The 18,776-nt window shown below is 47.1% G+C and overlaps 1 protein-coding gene across 1 annotated transcript; it reads left to right on the top strand.

Moving 5' to 3' along the window:
• Positions 1-799: 799 nt before the first annotated feature.
• znf318 (zinc finger protein 318) lies at positions 800-18,237 on the top strand. Its single transcript, XM_030747436.1, is given in 12 exon segments — positions 800-1,240; positions 3,331-3,440; positions 4,710-5,409; positions 5,539-6,724; positions 7,365-7,459; positions 8,148-8,247; positions 8,479-8,795; positions 11,852-12,043; positions 12,193-12,286; positions 12,867-12,985; positions 13,193-13,777; positions 13,780-18,237. Coding segments are annotated over 12 exon segments (5,949 nt in total). The 5' UTR covers positions 800-982; the 3' UTR covers positions 15,973-18,237.
• The last annotated feature ends 539 nt before the right edge of the window (positions 18,238-18,776 follow it).

Below are 18,776 nucleotides of genomic sequence, written 5' to 3'. Positions count from 1 at the left end.
GTCGTCCCCGCCAAGCATTTTGTCTCATTTTCATTCGTTGACGAAAGTGTCAATTAATTCCGTCATCGTTTTTAATCTTTTTAGGTAGTTTTAATTTAGTTATCATCTCGTTATCGTCATGAAAAAAAGGGTCGTTGACAAAAACTATGACGAAAATATTTCGTCAACGAAATTAACACTGCTCGCCATGGTCTGTGAAACACCACAGAGCTGCTGTGCTGAGCTACAAATCCTACAGAGCCTTCCCCGTTTAAATGTCACTGACTTTATCACTAAGAAAAACACCTGAAACTGCCTCTGATTCATCAGTTTCCATGCCAATCAATTTCTATCTAAATAGCTAATTTATACAAATTTGCATGTGTATGAAACAGGCTGATGAGAGGGTGCAACAGATATGAAGAAATGCATATCATAACTGTGAATCCGACCTCTGAGGGGGGTTCTCAGAGCTCATTCAGGTCGTATTTAACATATGTAACCGTATGAATATGATTTTGTGCAAGTTTTTTTGTTTTAAGTCGCTTTAAAGGTGCTTCACTTTTCTTGAAAAAAAAATTTGCTCTATTTTTCTGAATTGATGAGATATCTTCAGAAAACAGCATCTGCTGACTGTGTTTGGATTTGAATATGACTGATTAATTCAGAAAATATTGCAATTTTTTATATTCTATTCTACTGCTGCTTTGAGAAGAGCTGGGGATTACCTTCAGACGCTCCTGACGGTGGACGTGCAGTACAGATTTCTACCTGCGGGGGGCAGGAGCTCATTCGGCGCTGTTTATGTCGATCAGCAGAAGAAGTAACGGGAGGTCGGTGTGCTGCAGGTAGCTGATGGTCTAAATCACGTTTCTAGTCAAATTTCCGCAGAAAACGCAGCAGACTCTCCTTGGAGCTCTGTGCTTTGGTCCTCCTCGCTCACTGACCGCCGGACTCTCCCGCAGCGTGCCCGCGGGGAGCCGTAGAGCCTCTGCGGAAGGAGATGTACCGCGGTCGGCCTCCTCCGAGAGGAGGCTACCCGCCTCCATTTGAAGGCCGGGGTCCGCCGCCACCGAGGCCTTACCCGGCCCCAGGCTACAGAGACGACCGGAGCCGGCCCAGACCTCCGTACCACTCCGGCTACCACGAACACGGACCCCCGGATCCCTACCGCCGCTCCCCTCCGCGCAGGAGGTACCCTTCCCCCGGCTCAGGCAGCCACCGCGGTGGGGAATACCGGGCCGGAGCTCCGCCGACAGAGGTGAGAGAGCTGGGGTCCGAGGGGGCCGAACACACCGGAAAACCGTCAGGTTACTGCACCCACACCGGGGCTGTCGATCCGCAGGGAGGGGTGCTGGTCTAAGAGAAATATCTTTTTCCCGCATATACACACTTTGTTTCTAATCTGCCTCACGCCAGACTCCATTCAAAAAACGGCCAATCTAACGTGAACTGTTTATTGTATTTAATGCGTTAATTTTATTAAACTTTTGAATAAACCAGCGACTCCTTTAAAAACAGCTGATTTTAAAACTTTATATCCTCAGCCTGAGTCATCCGGAATGACACCAGCACACAGCTGATGGTGCTTCCCACAGTCATGGAGCTGTTACAATGCCTTTATTGTCATTATACAGGATGTACAGTGAGATTGGAGGGCCACCTGTTCAATGCATGCAATAGAAAGTCAAACTTTCTAAAATATAAAATAAAATTTCTAAAAATATACAGAAAATAACAGTATGTATAAAATATGCAGAAAACAAAATGTATAAAAATATATACGTTCTAAAAAAAAAAGTGTGTACATATAATAATGAATATGGTGAGTATTGCACTAGTGAATTAATATTGGATATTACATTCACTAGTGCAAGGTGTGAGAGTCTCAGCATGAGCAGGTCTGTCCGGCCGAACCCCCCTTCCCCCATGATGCTCAGATTCACACTATAGATGCATCCTGTTCAGGTGGGACCCATCAAACGTCACACACTGACTTTACTGTAACTGCACTTTGACCCCCTCGACAGCTGAGTGCTGGCACCCACTCAGCTGTGTTAATATTCTTGTTAAAGAGCAGCCTGGTGTGTTTTAAAGGGTTTAAATTCAGTTTTTTGGACTTCCTACAGCACACAGTTTGTAAGAAATCAGAAAACTGCCATCCATGCTCTCAGCAGGCTCTGAGAGCATGGATGGCAGTCTGCATCATGGGAAGCCACGTTGAGGTGAAACCTTGTATACCTCAGACACCGATGCTGTTAGGGTGAAGCTTCAGTCCAAAGACAAAAGAAATCCACAGTTTACATGGTGAAAGGAGCTGCTGGGTTTGTAACGTGCACCGAGAGAGGACAGGAAGCTCAGAGCAGAGGGTCTCTGATCAGGAACATCTCTCAGCCGAAGTTTTCCAGCCACCCTGCTGGGAACACCTCGGCATCCTTGAGGAGGGACCTGGAAAAGGCCATCTGGAACACATCTGCTTAATATGCCACCAGGACTCAGTAATAAAGACGTTTCAGGAGAGAGTTTTCTTAAACCTTATTTTGGTTTAACTGAAGTTTTTATGTCCCAGTGATAAAATTAATGTTGAATGTATAGTCCTTAAGAAGAAGGTGACTGAGACCTGTTTCCAGAAGTGTCCAACCAGATGTGTCTGGTTGGACACTTCTGGACGAGTCAGTTTGGACACACAGCATCGCGGTGTGGTTTGCTGCCTGCTCAGCAGCAGACAGGAAAACTCTGCAGAGAGTAACCAGGAGGCTTTGCCGGGCCAGGAAAATTTCCACAGACACCACCCACCCCAGCCTTGTACTGTTCAATCGTGTGCCTGATGGCAAACACTTCAGGTCCAAGAAATGCAGAGCCAACAGACTGTAAAGCAGTTTTTTATCCATCAGACTGAAAAAACACATCACAATAACTCACCAGCTCCTTCATCCCATAAAACAGTCAGAGCAACAAAAACTGATCTGTACAAATGCCTTTCCCTTCAGCAATTAGTGCAATATTCTCCTTCTGCAATACCTCAAACCCTTCTGCAATATGAACCATATGCAATACTTCTTGCAACACACTGACCAGTGGCAGCTGTCATTTCGTCAAGCCCTTGTGTTTGATGACTCTAAAGGATTCTGATGTGACTTCAGGAACTCTCAGATTAGAAACTGTAGAGGAACCACAATCGCAGAAACCTGAGAAAAACACAAAACTGCCACAATAGCTCAACAGTTACCTGACACTACAGTGTGAATTTTCCAATTATTCCTCCGCCACATGAATGCACTGTGATTTCCTGTTTGGACTTTAATCTGGGAGACTTTTTAATGTTGGATTTTTGTGGTGTTTCTCTTACAGAGACCTCCGTCTCCACGTGGGACGGTTCCCCTCGATCACAACCTGGTCATCACCGTTGGCAACGAGCTGACCGGACCTTCTGGCTCCGCCCTCTTACATCATCTCGATAGGTGATCATCAGGCAGATTCTGAGTTTATTTTGATATTTGAAGACATTAAAGCAAACAAACTGCAGATGTCCTTATATGTTACTAATGAAAAGTAAATAAGTGTTCACAGTGAAGCATCTCACAGGATGCTATTAAGTCAGCTTTGCAGCATCCGTCTGAATCTGAGCAGAGTGTAGCTCTGCACACTTCATCCTGCTGCTTCTATCAGCAGTCACATCATCAATAAACACCAGAGACCCAGCCCCACTGCAGCCATCAGAATCAGAAAATTTTATTGTCCATCACACAGCTGAGGAAATTTGTCACCAAAAAAATCTCCACTTACCCTACAGGCAGTCTTTTTGCCCTCCAAGCTCGGGTCCTCTACCAGAAGCCTGGGAGCTTGAGGGACCTGCGCAGTATCTTAGCTGTTCCCAGTATTTTGCTCTTCTGGACAGAGATCTCGGATGTTGTTCCAGGAATCTGCTGGAGCCACTCTCCCAGTTTGGGGGTCACTGCCCCGAGTGTTCCAATTACCACGGGGACCACTGTTACCTTCATCTTCCACATCCTTTCCAGCTCCTCTCTGAGCCCTTGGTATTTCTCATGTTCCTTCTTCTTGATGTTCCCGTCACTGGGTATTACAACATCTATCACTACGACCTTCTTCCTTTGTTTGTCCACCACTACGATGTTCAGTTGGTTAGCCATCATAAGTTTGTCTGTCTGTATCTGGAGGCCTAGCCTGGGGATGAATGCCCTGGCTGGAATTCTAAGCCCTGACCCCTCATGATCTGCCTCAGATCATCAGCTGTTCTCTCCTTCACTACACTTTTATCCTACATTCTTCATTCTGCTACAGCTTCATCTTAGTTTCATCTGTCCAAAGATTTATTTCTTTTTTTTGGCCTGTGCAGACTCTTTGAGATGTTTTCTGCTAAAGTCTAATCTGTCCTTTTTGTTCCTGAGTGTAACCGGTGGTTTGCACCTTGTCATAAACTCTCTGTATTTCCATTCATGAGGGCGTCTGATGATTGTAGACCTTCAGTGATACTTCTGTGTCTACTGCAGTGTTCTTGACTTAGTTTGATGTTGTGAAGTTTATTTTCTTAACCAAGGAAATAATTCTGTCATGCACTTTAGATTCCACTAAGATTAAAATGTGTTATTTTTTCATTGGCCTGTTTTTTGCCTTTATTGTGAGAGTGCAGTGAGTAGACAGCAAAGTGGGGAGAGGATGAGGATGAACAACAAACAGGAGATGTCTTGCTTAAACCTGTTTTCATACAGGCCCGAGTACGAGGCCATCCGGGGCCGGAGCCGACCTCGCAGCCGCAGTCCGGACCGGAGCCGGGCTAGAAGTCTGGGGCGGAGCAAGAGCCGGCCCCGGAGTCAGAGCCGCAGCCCGGACAGGAGTCGGGCCAAGAGCCGGGGCCGCAGCAGGAGCCGCAGCCCGGACAGGAGCCGGGCCAAGAGTCGGGGCCGCAGCAGGAGCCGCAGTCTCGATCGCAGCCGGGCCAAGAGCCGGGGCCGCAGCAGGAGCCGCAGTCCTGAGCAGACCCGGGCCAAGAGCCGGGGTCGCAGTCCCGACCGGAGCCGGGCCAAGAGCCGGGGCCACAGCAGGAGCCGCAGTCCCGACCGAAGCCGGGCCAAGAGCCGGGGCCGCAGCAGGAGCCGCCCCTGCAGCAGGTCTAAATCTAGGTCCAGATCCAGGTCTCGATCCAGAGGAAGGAGTCGAGGACGAAGCTACAGCAAAGGACCAAGCTATGCTCAGAGTAAGAGCCGACGTAGGAGTCGCAATCGCAGTTGTAGTGGGAGCAGTAGCTCAAGCTTGAGCAGTCGCAGCAGAGGTGATGCCGAGGAGAAGGCAAACAAAGGGTTTAAGGAACTGGAGATGGCTCGGCGCAGGAAGGAGCTCGAGGAGTTGCTGACTTTACCAACAAAGTCCATCCTGAAGAAACGCAACTCAGAGGACTCGCCATCCATCAGGGTAAGGCAACAGTACTACTCAGATCAGGTTTCAGTCGGTACTCTGACACTTTAGTCTGTTAGCCACGAAAAACAGAGATGACCAAAATCAAAGATCCCGAAAATGACCTGCACTCTGTTTCTCTTCCAGAGCACGGACTCTCCTCGAGCTCTGGATGGCTCCATGTCCCAGCTGGCCGATCAGCTCCTTCAGGCCGTTAAAGGCACCGACCCTCGCATGGTGGCATCTATGCTGGCGGAGCTGCGGTCCGACCCACAGATGGCTCGTCGCGCCGGCCTCGATGCTGAAATCAAAGAAATCCTCAACCTGCTGGGGGAGACCACACCAGGGACCAGGGCTCAGGAGAAGGTGCTGAACGACATTGATGATGAGGAGAGATTCCTGTACGGTGACTCGGAGGATCCCAAATCGCCACCTGCACCAGAGCCGGTCCTGCACCATAGTCTAGATCTGTACGGAGACGTGACGGAAGAGGCGCTGTATAATGATTACCCACCGCAGAAACCTGCCACTGCTCAGACATATGGACGCCCCCTTCAGGCTCCTTCTTCCATGGATGTGAGTTATGTGAGCCGGCCCACCATCAACCCTGACCAGAATATCACCGTCCAGGTGCCAAACCCCTCTTACCCACCAGGGACTGAGCCTCTGGCGGAGAGTGACCGCCAGTCACTGGAGGAGTATGAGAAGATCCAAGACCTCCTTAAGACTATTGGTGTGGACCTTGGCGTGGCCGAGATCACCAAAATGGCTGCCAGGACCAAAGAGCGTCTCCATGGGAGCAAACCACCTCCAAAGACGCCCACACGCCGCAGGCAATACTCCCCTGACAGCTCTGATGGCAGCCAGCGGGGTCACAGGACGAGGAGCCACAGTGGCAGCTCCAGCAGCACCAGCAGGAGCCGCAGCCATGGACGGGGTGGCAGTGCCACTGGCTGGAACAGCGATGAGGACGACCACAGGAAGGCTTCAGCTCCGCCCAAATCCCACAAAGACCGAGACATTAAAGAGCGCAAGGGCGAATATAGTGATGCAGCTCCGCTGCCGTCTCAGACGCCAGACCTCAGCTCCCACCCCCCTCACCCAGGTGTGCCCATTCCCACCTACCCTCCCTCGCAGGTCCCTGGAATGATGCCACCCAACTACCCGCCGCCAGGCTACGGCCAGTACGGGAACTACCTGCCCTACATGCCCCAGCAGTGGCCTCCTATGTATCCACCCCCCAACATCAGGATGCCCCCTCCTACAGATGCTGAGGAGTACCCCCCCCCTCTGCCCTACAAACAGGCTTACACCCCTGAGCAGGGGGTCAAAGGTCAGTCTCCTTTTAATGAACTATTCCATTTTTACCGCATTTCATCTGTAGAGTCTGAGCATGACTGATTTAGCTAGCCCCTCCTCTTCTTGTCGCATTTCCTTACGTGTATCAGGTAGGGATGTGCCGATCCGATATTAAGTATCGTATCAGTCCGATCCTGGCCTAAATTACTGGTTCGGATATTGGAAAGAAATAAAAAATGAAATCCCATCCATTAAATAGCATTTCGCTCACATTAGCGGTATTACAGGTCTCTGTCGTCGTCTTCTTCTTGTGGGTTTGCGGTTGACCAAACCAGCTTAGAGTTGCATTACCGCCACCTACTGGAATGGAGTGGCATGAGGTGGCAGGTGTAAGCACCTGTGCAGTCAGAGAGCATCTTTGAAGAGCAGATCGTGACTCTGGAGTAGTGTTTTGGATCAAAAGGCCTGTCAGTAGTTAATACATGTTTATGATGAGCTTTTTTTTTTTTTGGTCCCCTCCCTCCTCACCAAATGCTGCGTCCACAGGTAGAAAGTAATGAAAAAAAACTGGTGAGTGCCGAAAGAGTAAACTGTCGACTAACTGATCGATGAGAGAAGACGCTGTAGGTCAGTTGGTGGAGACGATGTTTGCTAATAAGTGTGTCTGTCCTCAGGGTCGGTGAAGAGCGTCGCTCAGGATCCAGAGAAGGAAAGCTCCAAAGCCCTGAGAGTCTCTGAGGAGCAGAACAACGAGAGCCAGAAACAGAAGGTCAGCCTTCATCTTTCCTGCAGTCTCCTTGTGTTTGTGTCGGGCACTGCTCGTGGCACTCTGGATGAGCACCCACCTCTTTCATCATCAGATAATTTAAAGGTTTTAAGCTTTTTGTGGAAACACCACAATGGAAGCTCTGTATTCATACGCGATGTGACATGTGGTCACTGCAGGCTCCTAGCATGGCACAAGTGTAGCACTTACCTCCATCATGTGACCCCACACCTTCAGACAGGAAGTTTGGTTTCTGATTTCCTGTAGCTTGGCCTGGTGAAGCACTCACTGTCTCATTCAGGTGGTGTGTGTGTGTGTGTGTGTGTGTGTGTGTGTGTGTGCGTGTGTGTGTGTGTGCGTGTGTGTGTGAGCTCTTTAAAGAGAAGCACATTCCCAGTGAATCGGGCTGCTGAACAAAAGTCATTCCAGCAGTTAGTATCCGTCACTGCGGGCTCCTCCCTGATTCGTCATGCCATGGTCACATGACACCCCCCCCCCCCCCCCGCCAAAAAAAAAAATGGAGAAAACATTTTGCCTTCACACCCTTTGGTACATCCCACCTGAATGACTGATGCTGTGGATGGAGGTAATTTTAAGAAGGAAAGGTGTTAAGGTGTTGGTGTGGGCAGAGCTTCGGACTCCCTGAGGCAACTGATTGGATGTTCGTACCTGTGACTGTCATTGTGTTCAGGTTCTGGTGGAAAGAGAGAATCTTAAGCAGGAGCGGGAGATCAGGATGAAGAAGAAGGAGTACCTGATGAAGGAGCTGGAGAGACTCAGGAAGCAGCAAGGTGAGTGTTCATGTGATTTTGGTTTACAGGTCATTTGTGTTCCGCCCGCCTAAGCTGAACCCGATCAGACCCAGCCAGGTCCTTTAAAGCAGCTGCTGGTTTTCAGTTTATTAATGAATATATATAAAAACTGGTGCTACAGGAGACGCCCGCTGATGGATCAAAAACCACAAATGAATCTTTTCATTCATTTGTGGGGAACCTGATGATCTCCACATTTGTATATTCAAGGCGAGCTCCTGAGGAAGAAGCGCCGAGAGAAGGATGGCCACAAAGACCCTCTGTTGCAGGAGATCAGCCACCTGCAGGAGGAGGTCATGGCCCAGATCTCCAACCTCCGCAAGGAGCATGAGGCCGCCGAGAAGAAACGCCACGAGATTGAGAAAGTGGCGCTCATCCTCGGCCTGAGCCCGTCAGACCGGCCCCGCAGGTCCGCCAAACCGCCTGAGGTCCCGGAGGCTGAGCCGCAGACTCCACCGCAGAAGAAAAAACGTGAAGCGGAGAGGAGCCCAGACAGCCAGCGGGTGGCCAGCGGCCCCACAGTGAAGGTACTCTCACCTGCAGAGGAGGTAACAGGAAGTGATATCAGAGGAACAGTTAGAAACCATAGCTAGGGTCATTTCTTGATCTGAGTTTATTCAGAGGAGATCTGATGAGTCTCAGGGGCAGCAAAAGGGTCGAGAATCACACGATATTAACGTTTCTGTGAGAGGAAGCTGAGGAACTCTTCCTTTATTCACTCAGGGAAGTTTACATGCAGATATTTTATCTTATAAAGTTTCTTTGATCAGTGATTTTATTTCGTCATATTTTAGTTTGTAATTTTTCCGTTTCGCCGGTGCTGCGGCGGTGAAACAGGTGGGATTGAACATAGCCTCAGCTGTTTTAGATCGGAATGCTAACGTAAGCATTTTAAATGTTTAATGACAAGATTCTGTGATCTTGTCGTGTCAGACTGAACATAGATAGCTCGGAGAAATGAAAAGCTTCTTTTTACAAACAGGAAGTTTATCATGAATCTTTAAAGTTGTTTTAGGTTCTGAGTGGAACTAACTCCTCTCTGCAGCGGCTGCTTCCACCTCCTTTAATCCTCACTAATGTCTCACCACAGAACAGATTTGTTCCATTCATCACCAGGAAATATAGGACTTTTAATTAATTAATTAATTTAAGCACGTTCAGGTGAAAATTTCCTTTAATGTTAAAATGATGCAGCTGTAGTAACAATGGGACAGTGTGAAGACACTTGATTCTCTGCCGCTGCTAATATAAGAGCAGTGTTTGTGATGCAGACCAGGCTGGGGCGGGCGTGCGGTATACCAAAGTAGATGTTCCTCTTCCCATTAAACCCACAGACATGCTGTATTCAAGTCATCTAATTTAGGGAGCGTTGTGGGGTCCGTAAAGGTGAGCCAGCCACCACGGATGAAGTTCTGAGGAATTTTTGATGTCTAAAGACTGTTGGGAGGATTCATACATGCATGAGTCTGGCTTTAACGTGCTTGCCTCTTGTTCTGTGTGAATGTTGTGACATCACACATTGTCAGACTGAGTTATGTGTATCCACAATAGTCTCTGTGGCCTCTTTTCCACCAATGGGGGCCAGTGCCAGTATTTGAACCGTTCAGCAGTTTTTCCACAGTGAACGCACTCTGTGCTCGGCTTAAAAACGGGTTCAACTCCGGCCCCGCAAACTCTGCCGTCTCAACATCAAGTTTTCTACCATATTACATGTGCATTACATGAGGATCCAATGACAAGAGCCCAACCTAATTCACAGCTGTGAATTAGGTTGGGCTCTAAGGCTGAACTTGCTGCTTTGTATCAGTTCATATCACAGATAAAAGGACACAAAGTGCGTACTTGTCGTCTTGCTCTAATCGCTGTCTGTGTTTCCCTCTGTGCTGCACACAGATGCTGCAGTAGTTTGGTTTGGACCCTAAAACGTATTTGCAGCACAGAAAGGAGAGCGTGTTCTCCCACGTTTGTGCGCTTCAGCTTCATGTCCAGATGAGGACCCGCCCACACTCATACGTAAAGGAGCAGTTCACAGAAACGCGGTGGGAACGCGGGCCCGTTCTTAAGCGTTTCGCCGGTTCATTGAAACCAGCACTGGCACGAGCACCGGCTCCTCAGTGGTTGAAAAGTAGCATCTGTGGAGAGACTGAAACCCTTGATTGTAAGGACCCATGCCTCCTTTCACACCTTGGTGCATATGATTATGCACATGAACAGAGGGTCATGACCACCTCCAGGGGACTGCACCCACTGGGGATAAGAGGTGAAATATGATGTAGCTTGTGCAAGTGGTCGACACCGTTGCCGACATTTATACTTGTGTGTGGCGAAGCTCCGTTGCTTTGCCGTGATTGGAGTTGATTTGCTGTCTGCCAGCTGACTGGAATAACAGCAGAAGAAGAAGTAGCTGGAAATGCGTAGGAGGAAACGGTAGTGAGTTGTAGTCATCAGTGACTGGTTGTTGAAGCTATGACAACCACACAGCAAAGGCGCTGCTCAGTCAGGTTACATCGATCGATGATGATCTCCGTTACTGTTAATGAGGTTAGTCAGTGTCATGGTTAGATTCACGTTGTTTTTTCAGCCCTGCTGTAGGTTCCCGTCACCATCTTTGCCCTCTTATTTGACACATTGAAACCAGAAGGATCCAAAGAGTTTTTGCCTGTTGGGTTGCTGCTTGTTTTTCTCCTCCGCCCAGCTTTTGTATCGCCGGCTGTGTGTTTAACCACGTATTACGATCACCCTATCCCCGAATATCAGGCACGCCCACCGCCAAGCATTAAAGCAGTGTGTACGTGTGAATCCTCAAACTTATCAGCAGCAGGTTGACGTCATCAGTCTGTGGAGCATAGTGGAGGTATCGTGGGCTTCTGGGTTCCTGATTGGTTAAACAAACACATGAATTTGGGCTAATCCAAAGGTAAGATGATGCATCACGTGGCTAACGTCCGCCTGACTGTACCGAATGTAATTATGAAACTCTGTTCAAGTGGTTTAATGTTGGTTTAATCTGACATACAGTCACTTATTTTCAAAGTCCTGCCTGACCGAGCTCATCTCACCACCACGGTGCAGGATGAGGGGCGCTGTTTCTGCTGTACACTCATCGATAATCAGTTTAATAAAAAGAGTGTGAGCTAGTGAGGGAAAAAAATATCGTTTAGTCGGCTGATTCAGCTGCAGCTCAGCTGGTTTCGCCGTCACGTGCCAGGTACCCAGGTGAAATGTCAGGAAGTTATGAAGCTACCACACAATGAATGCTGGCTGAGCTGGATCCAGACTTTACAGAGGGCTATAGATTCAGCTGAACTGGTGAATTTAGACCGTGAAGTTTGAACAGCATCATCGCAGGCGTGTGCTCAAGTTGAAACTTTGCGTACGAAGTTACTGTCAATAAAAACGTGTCTGACGGACATGTGTTGGCGTCTTCTATGCTGGAGCGCAGAGAAGGTAAGAAACTTTTTGAATTTCACTGAAGTTTAAAAGGAGCTTGTGGTATGTTTGTTTTGCTTGAATGAGCCTGACCTTGTCGCTGTTCAGCCTGCCGTCTCGACTCTCAATATTTTTCTTTTTTCTTTTTCTTTAGGGGATGTCTGCGACTCGGTCACCTTCGAGAGCGTCCCCGGACAAGACGCCTGTCACTGCCCCGGCTCCGACCACGCCCCCTGAGCCATTTGAATACTATGATGCTGGAAACCACTGGTGCAAAAACTGTAATGCCACGTGTGGTTCCATGTTTGATTTTTTCACGCACTTGCACAGCAAAACGCATCGAAAGGTTTGTTTTAATGTTTTACACAAACTTTAAAACATTGCCGTCCACATTTTCTAAAATTCTCCCTCTTAGTTACATTTTGTATTTGATATTCATTCCTGGGCGTGCTCCTGGTGTTTGTTCCTTTACATTTCTTCTTCTCCACTGCACAGACTCTGGACCCGTACGACCGACCCTGGGCTTCCACTCCGGGGAAAATCTCCAAGAACCTGTCGTCAGAGGAGAAGCTGACGAAACCCGCCAAAGGTACTTGTGCTGCACGTTCAGAGCATCCTGCAGACTTATCATACCTCTGTTTTTTGTTCCACCAATGTGGTGTCTGAGCCACTGAATTTTGTTAGCCGTCTTCTGCTTCCAGGTGGACCTCAGTGTGGATCTCTGCTGCCGTTTCTGTCTTAATGAAAACAGTGCTAATGAAGTAACATCGAAGCACAAGGGAGACTCCTGTCCACACCTCCAGTGCTGAGTCATTTGTTTTTCATGTCTCACATTCCCCTGAAAGCTGCTGAAAATGCGGCAACAGTTGGAAAAGTGCTTTAAAGTCTCAGTGCAGGTGTGTCCATATTACAAACACCTGGACTGCATTTCCTGCAGGAACCCTGTTATTGCTGAGCAGTTGCAGCTCTTTACTACCCGTTACTGCTTTGAAATAACCACCGATCTCTTCGCCATCTATTTTCAAACATAAAGTCAGCAGGCTTTCCTCTCTAACCTTCTCCTTTCCTGACAGGTCCTACAAATGGAGACTTACGTCAGGTAAACATGATTGGCAGCTTAATTGGCCTCCGTCTGAGGTTTAAAATGTCACCTGTGTGTTTTGCTGCAGGTTCAGAGTTCCTGCTGCCCATCAGAGGATTCTTCTGCCTGCTGTGCAGAGAGTTTTATGGCGATGCCATCTGTGCAGAAGAGCACGTCACCACCCATGCTCACAATGAGAAATATAAGGTTTGTAACTCTAAATCAGCAATTTCAGTCATCTAAATCTTTAAAGCTCCTGAGGTCTGGTGGGCAGGTCTGGTCTTCTCTTTCCCGATGTATTTCAGGAGTTTTATGACTCTTCTGAAGTGCAGGTTACCAGCTTAGATGTTAGTATGTCAAGTGGCAGAACTGTATATCGGGATATTTTGCTAACTCTTTTTCCTCCCTCACCAGAAACAAATGTATGAGAACCCGCTGTACGAGCAGAGGAGGAACCTGGATCGCCAGGCAGGACTGGCCTTAGAGGCGAGCGCAAAGAAGCGCAAACATGACGATGATGAGAGAGGCAGCAAAGAGGACAAGACCAAACACAAAAAGGAGAAAAAAGAAAAAGAGAAAAAGAAAGAAGAGGATGTTCCAAAGGAGGAAAAGTTCAAAATGAAAAAGGAGGAAGAGGAGGATAAGCTGAAGCTAAGCAAGACCGAGGAGGATTCTAAAAATGCCAGTAGTCTTGAAAAGGAGTGGCCTTCTTACAGCAAGAAAGATGAGGGTGAAAAGTATAAATACTGCAAGAAGGATGACAAATACCGCTACAGCAGAGAGGAAGAGGAGAGGGACAGCAGGTACAGATACAGTAGGGAAGAAGAATATCGGTACCGTTATGACAGGGATGAAGATGACCGATACAGTGACCGTCCCAAATATGGGCCAAAAGACGACAAAGACAAATATAAAGGTGGCAAATGTTCAGATTTCAGATCCAAATATGAAACGGAAAGAGATGAAGGCAAACCTAAGGCTGAGAGGGAAGGATTTAAAAAAATGAGCAAGAGAAGCTGGCAGTCAGCAAGCCCGAACTACCACCAAAACCCTACGACCTGCCCAAAATCCTCTGTGGCCCCAGTCCGGCCATGAGGGCCAAGCTCCGCAAGCAGAGCCTGGAGGCTGGCAAACCAGCTCCACCAGCCACAACTACATTTGGAAAGTTCATGTGGAAGAAGAAGGAGAACATGCTGGCAAAGGAGGCAGAGAAAGTTGCTGCCGAGTTCATTAAGGAGGATGAAGCGGCTGCAAAAGAGAAGCCGGTCTCAGCGGAAGACTCTTTTGCTAAGTCAATGGCTGTTGCCAAAGAGATCGCAGAGAAATTGGGAAGCCAGCCAAGCATAGCTGCTCCCTGGATGTCCAACCGGGGACGTATACGGCCCAATCTCCCTACACCTGCTGTAGGTCTCAGGAAGCCAACCACGATGGGCAGACCTGCTTCTCTGAATACCTTTCTGTCCATTAGACCCCAAAGCACCAGTTTACTAGGGCCTCCTCCAGTTCTCCCTTCTGCTCCCACAAGTTTTGGAAATGGTCTGCTTCAGACTAAACCTATCCCACCTGTTAATAGACCTGGGCCCTTTGAGGCAATGCGTCCACCAGTGCATAAACCTGCACTGTTTCAGGTTAGACCTCCACCCCCGGTGTCTGTGTTGGAACTGTCTAAAGTTAAACCTACTCCACCACCAATTTCTGAGCTCACCCCAATCCAATCTGGAGAGGCTACAACCCCTACACAATCTGAAGTGAATCCTGCTTCACCAGTTTCTGAACCTGCCACAGTCGAGTCAGAGCCTGCACCAGCAGAGCCTAAACTTCTTAAATCATTTGAAGTTAACCCAGCTCCCCCAGTTTCTAAACCTTCTCCAGTCGATTTGAAGCCGGTCCCAGTAGAGGCTAAACCTTTGCCTTCTTCAGGTATCACAGCAACTCCAGCACAACCAGCTATGATAAAGATTGTGTCTGATGTGGCAGCTCCTGGTGTCCCAGAGAGTGAGCAGATTCATACGGTGTTTGTCAAACCTCCACCTTTCATGAAAAAGAGCGAAGTTCAGAAATCTGACAAATTCAAGAGAAACCTGGCTGCAGCCAAAGCCCAAGACTTATTTGATATTTTCTACAGCAGCGTTGGCCAAACAGGCCCCTCCTCCTTCAGCAAATTGGCATCAGACTCCAGAACTGAGGGGAGTAGTGTTGGTAAAAGTTCATGTCCAATTCCACAAATACCATCCAACCCACAACTTGAACTGCAGCGTAAACCACAGCCTGAACCACAGTCCCAACTGCAGTCCCAACCACACTCTGAACCGCAGTCCCAACCACACCCTGAACCACAGTGCCAACCACAACTTGAACCGCAGTCCCAACCACACGCTGAACCGCAGCCCCAACTAAAGCCTGAACTGGAGTCCCTACCACAGTCGCAGTCACAAGCTGTTATCCAGTTCCCACCTCCAACTGATGTCCAGAAATGTCCACAACGAGATCCAGATGAACACCCACAAAGTCCGTTGACCCCAACAAACTCAGGCATTCAAATTGCATCTGTCTGGTCCTTGCAGTCTTCCAAAGATTCTACATCTAAGTTGACTCTACCCAATGAGACTGACACACAAACAGCTCAACCAAGACTACCCCCCCCACCTCAGTTTGAGGTTCACATTGCACCACAAAACCAGTCTCTGACTGCCAAATCTGATTGTCAAATTTCCCCAGAAAGTCAGTCTGCTGAGCTGCAGTCCCAGCATAAACCAGCTTCTGAAATTCAAACAGAGCTGCAATCTGAACCGGACCCAAACAAGGACATCCAGTCCTATCCAGAACCCCAGTCCCTTGCAGAATCTGAACACAAACCAAAACCAGGTCCTAAAATTAGAGGCAAGACGACCCCAACAAAGAAAACCCCTTCTGCTCCCCGCCCAACTCGACAAACCCGATCCCAAACCAGATACCAGACCCGGCAGCAGCAGCAACAGAACCAACCTGAACCAGAACCTGGGTCAGCATCAGGGGACACTGCAGCTTCAGACCCAAAGAGTTTGGATACAGAAGATCCTGGATCTGGATTGCGGACGGAGGCTGTGGGTCCCAGCGAGGAGGATCCTCAGATGATGGAGATAACTGCAGAAACACTTGGCCTGCCCTCAGACATGACCTCGCTGGACTTTGAATATGATTTTAACTTTGAGTAGTAGCCAATCAGGCTTTGACATGGGGGCGTGGTTTCATTTCGACCACTTGTACATCCAGAAGACCCGAAGCCACAGTCTTTTGTGTCACTTAGTAGAGATGAGGAAGTGACGAGAAAGACACTTGTGCTGACAGACTTAAGACTTTTGAAACACTGACCTTCACCTGTTTAAAGGACCAGATTTGTTTAGAGTTTAGTTGTTCTCCATTTTCTCCAGAATCTGTTTATAGACTGGTTTGATCTTGTATAGAAACACGCTCACGCAATTCAACCTCACTTAACAATTTCCCTGTGATGCAGCTTTTGTTTACATATGGTAGATCTCAAGTGGACTAACAAAGTCATTTAAATACCTTTAAGTAGTTTTATCTGTGCTGGATTTGTTTAAGAACTCCCCTTTTTGTTCAGTAGAATACTTTGTTTGAACTTTGCAGGGCTGAAAAACCTGTCTTGGAAAGGTCCTGGATTTTTTCCTCAAAACCTCAAAGTTTGGAGGCACTTTGGAATAAACTTTGCTATAAAGCAGCTTTTACCTGTGTTACCATTGAGCTCTGTAGTGTAGTGTTGTTTCCTGTAGACTTATTGAGGGTCATCAGTCAGCAGCAGAACCGCCAGTGTGGTGAGTTATGGTGTCACATCTAAACATAGTGGTAGCAAAGATATATGATGTAGATGGCTGTCATTGCATCCACAGAAGGTAAAACCTCATAAAATCAAATTGCTCACCTGGATCTGGTTTTAGTACTCCGTACTTGTTCTGCTAGCTGTTGTGAGCTGTTGCTAGCTGGCTCTAACTAATAAAAACATACTCAAACTTTCCTGATGTTTTGGAATGCTGGGGAGTTCCAAAGGGTGGTCTGTGGAATCCACAAACCAAGTTCAAAAAGTAAACTGTCTTTATTTTACGACGCACCTCATGATTCAAGGCAACGGAGTCTGTCTGAGGTGTTCTGGGTCAAAAGTGGAGCTGCAACTGAAAATGATTTTAATGTGAACGAATTTGCAGATTTTCTGTTTTCATTAGACTCCCATGAGTTTCCACACTCTGGGGTGGCCCTGGAACACTTCATAATCTTAGAACATTTTTGACATGTCATCCAGAACAGCTGTTTGGGTTCACCTCGTTTCCACTTCCTGTCTCAGGGAATGTTGTCCCAGGACTTTTCAGGAAATAAAAGATTCCTGTAGTTAAAAAACCTGACTGAGCTCAGACAGTTTATTCTGAAGACATTTCTTAAATCTCCAAGCCATTAGAGGATTTTTAAGGTTGAACTTTCCGTTATTGATCTCAAACCTGGTGGAAGTCTTCCTCGGTATAAAAGGTCTGAATTGCATCTGCAGTTTGAGAGCAAAATAAAGAAAAGCAGAATTTGAGTGCTGGACCCCAAAGTTTCTGAACCTTCAGGAGGTTGGCGCCTCACCAGGAGGTGAGGCTTAATTTAGGAACTGGCTCCTCAAAAGTTTTGTAGTCTCTGGGAAAAGTTCCTGCAGAGGAAATATAGTTCACAGGTTCTCAGTGTAGAGTCCAGTTAACAGATTGTGTTAACTTTCTTCTTGAAGAATTTGCAGGTGAAGAACCGTAATCAGAAATCAGAAATTGAATAAATGATGTTCACTCATCAGCTGACTAAACGGCCTAAAACAGATGAACCTGATGGGCTTCTGGAGAAAATTGGAGGACTGCTTCTTTAAAGAACACAGTACTGTTTCTGTCAGGTGTTTCCACAGGTAATGTCTTGTTTCTTCTCCTGAAGGTAAAAATCTGCTCACCTTTTTTAGTTTGTTCTGTTTCCTGTTCAAACAGCGAGTTGATTCTGATGTTCCTCAATGAAACTTGGTTTCTGGAACCGCGTCATGTGTTGTTCCTTCATTGTATTTGAAACTGCTCGTCCTGTAAGGTGTTCTTCAACTTATGTTTTAATAAAAGGAGAAACTCCAGCATGTCTGTGGGTTTATTACAAGAAAACGTTATCTCATCTACTCAGGAAAAAAATTAGAACCTTTAGGAGCAGAGGGGACACTCAGCTCAGAGTTCAGTACTTGTACAGATACAGAAAGTAAAAAACCTCATAAAATTATGCACTAAATGTCAAATGTTTGGATGATTGTAGGGTATAATCCAAATCATTTTGTGATATTTATTGTAATTTTTCTTTCTTTAATATGCTTTTGACAGTATTATTCATATCTCACAGGGATAAAGAAATTTTCCAAAAATTCCTGCATCCAGATCTGGATAGACTCCGGAAGATCATCAGTTCATTCACCAAGCCCCAAATCTGAGAAGAGATTTGGGGCTTGGTGAACCTCTGTCACAGGTAATCAGGGATCAGTTTCAGACACTTGAAACTGATCATGCGATTATTAAACCGAAGCATGTGACCCTGTGGTGGCTCACCTGTCTCAGGTAAATCTTCTGATTTATACTGTTTCTGTGTCAGGGATCATCTATAAGCAGTGGTGGCCAAAGTACTGACATTCTGTACTTAAGTAGAAGTACAAGTACTTGTGTTAAAAACTACTCTGGTAAAAGTTGAAATACTGGTTCAACTTCTGTACTCAAGTAAAAGTTAAAAAGTACAGGCTCTGAAATCTACTCAAAGTAAGAAAGTAAAAGCAGTTCCTTGGAGGACATTTCTACCTCTTTCTTACATCTTTCTCCATCTGAGTGAAGTTATCTCATTCTTTGCTCTCCCTTAAAATACAGCAGCTGTTCTTTTAGCTAGCAGACACACTGTGTGACAAACTGCACACACTTTTTTTGTCATTTATTTTCCTCACCGTTCCGGCGTGCAGCCTCTACGT

Source organism: Archocentrus centrarchus, chromosome 15, assembly GCF_007364275.1.
Source record: "Archocentrus centrarchus isolate MPI-CPG fArcCen1 chromosome 15, fArcCen1, whole genome shotgun sequence".
NCBI classification, from domain to species: Eukaryota; Metazoa; Chordata; class Actinopteri; order Cichliformes; family Cichlidae; genus Archocentrus; species Archocentrus centrarchus.
The sequence above is the reverse complement of the archived record's forward strand: the minus strand, read 5'-3'. Positions and strand labels throughout refer to the sequence as shown.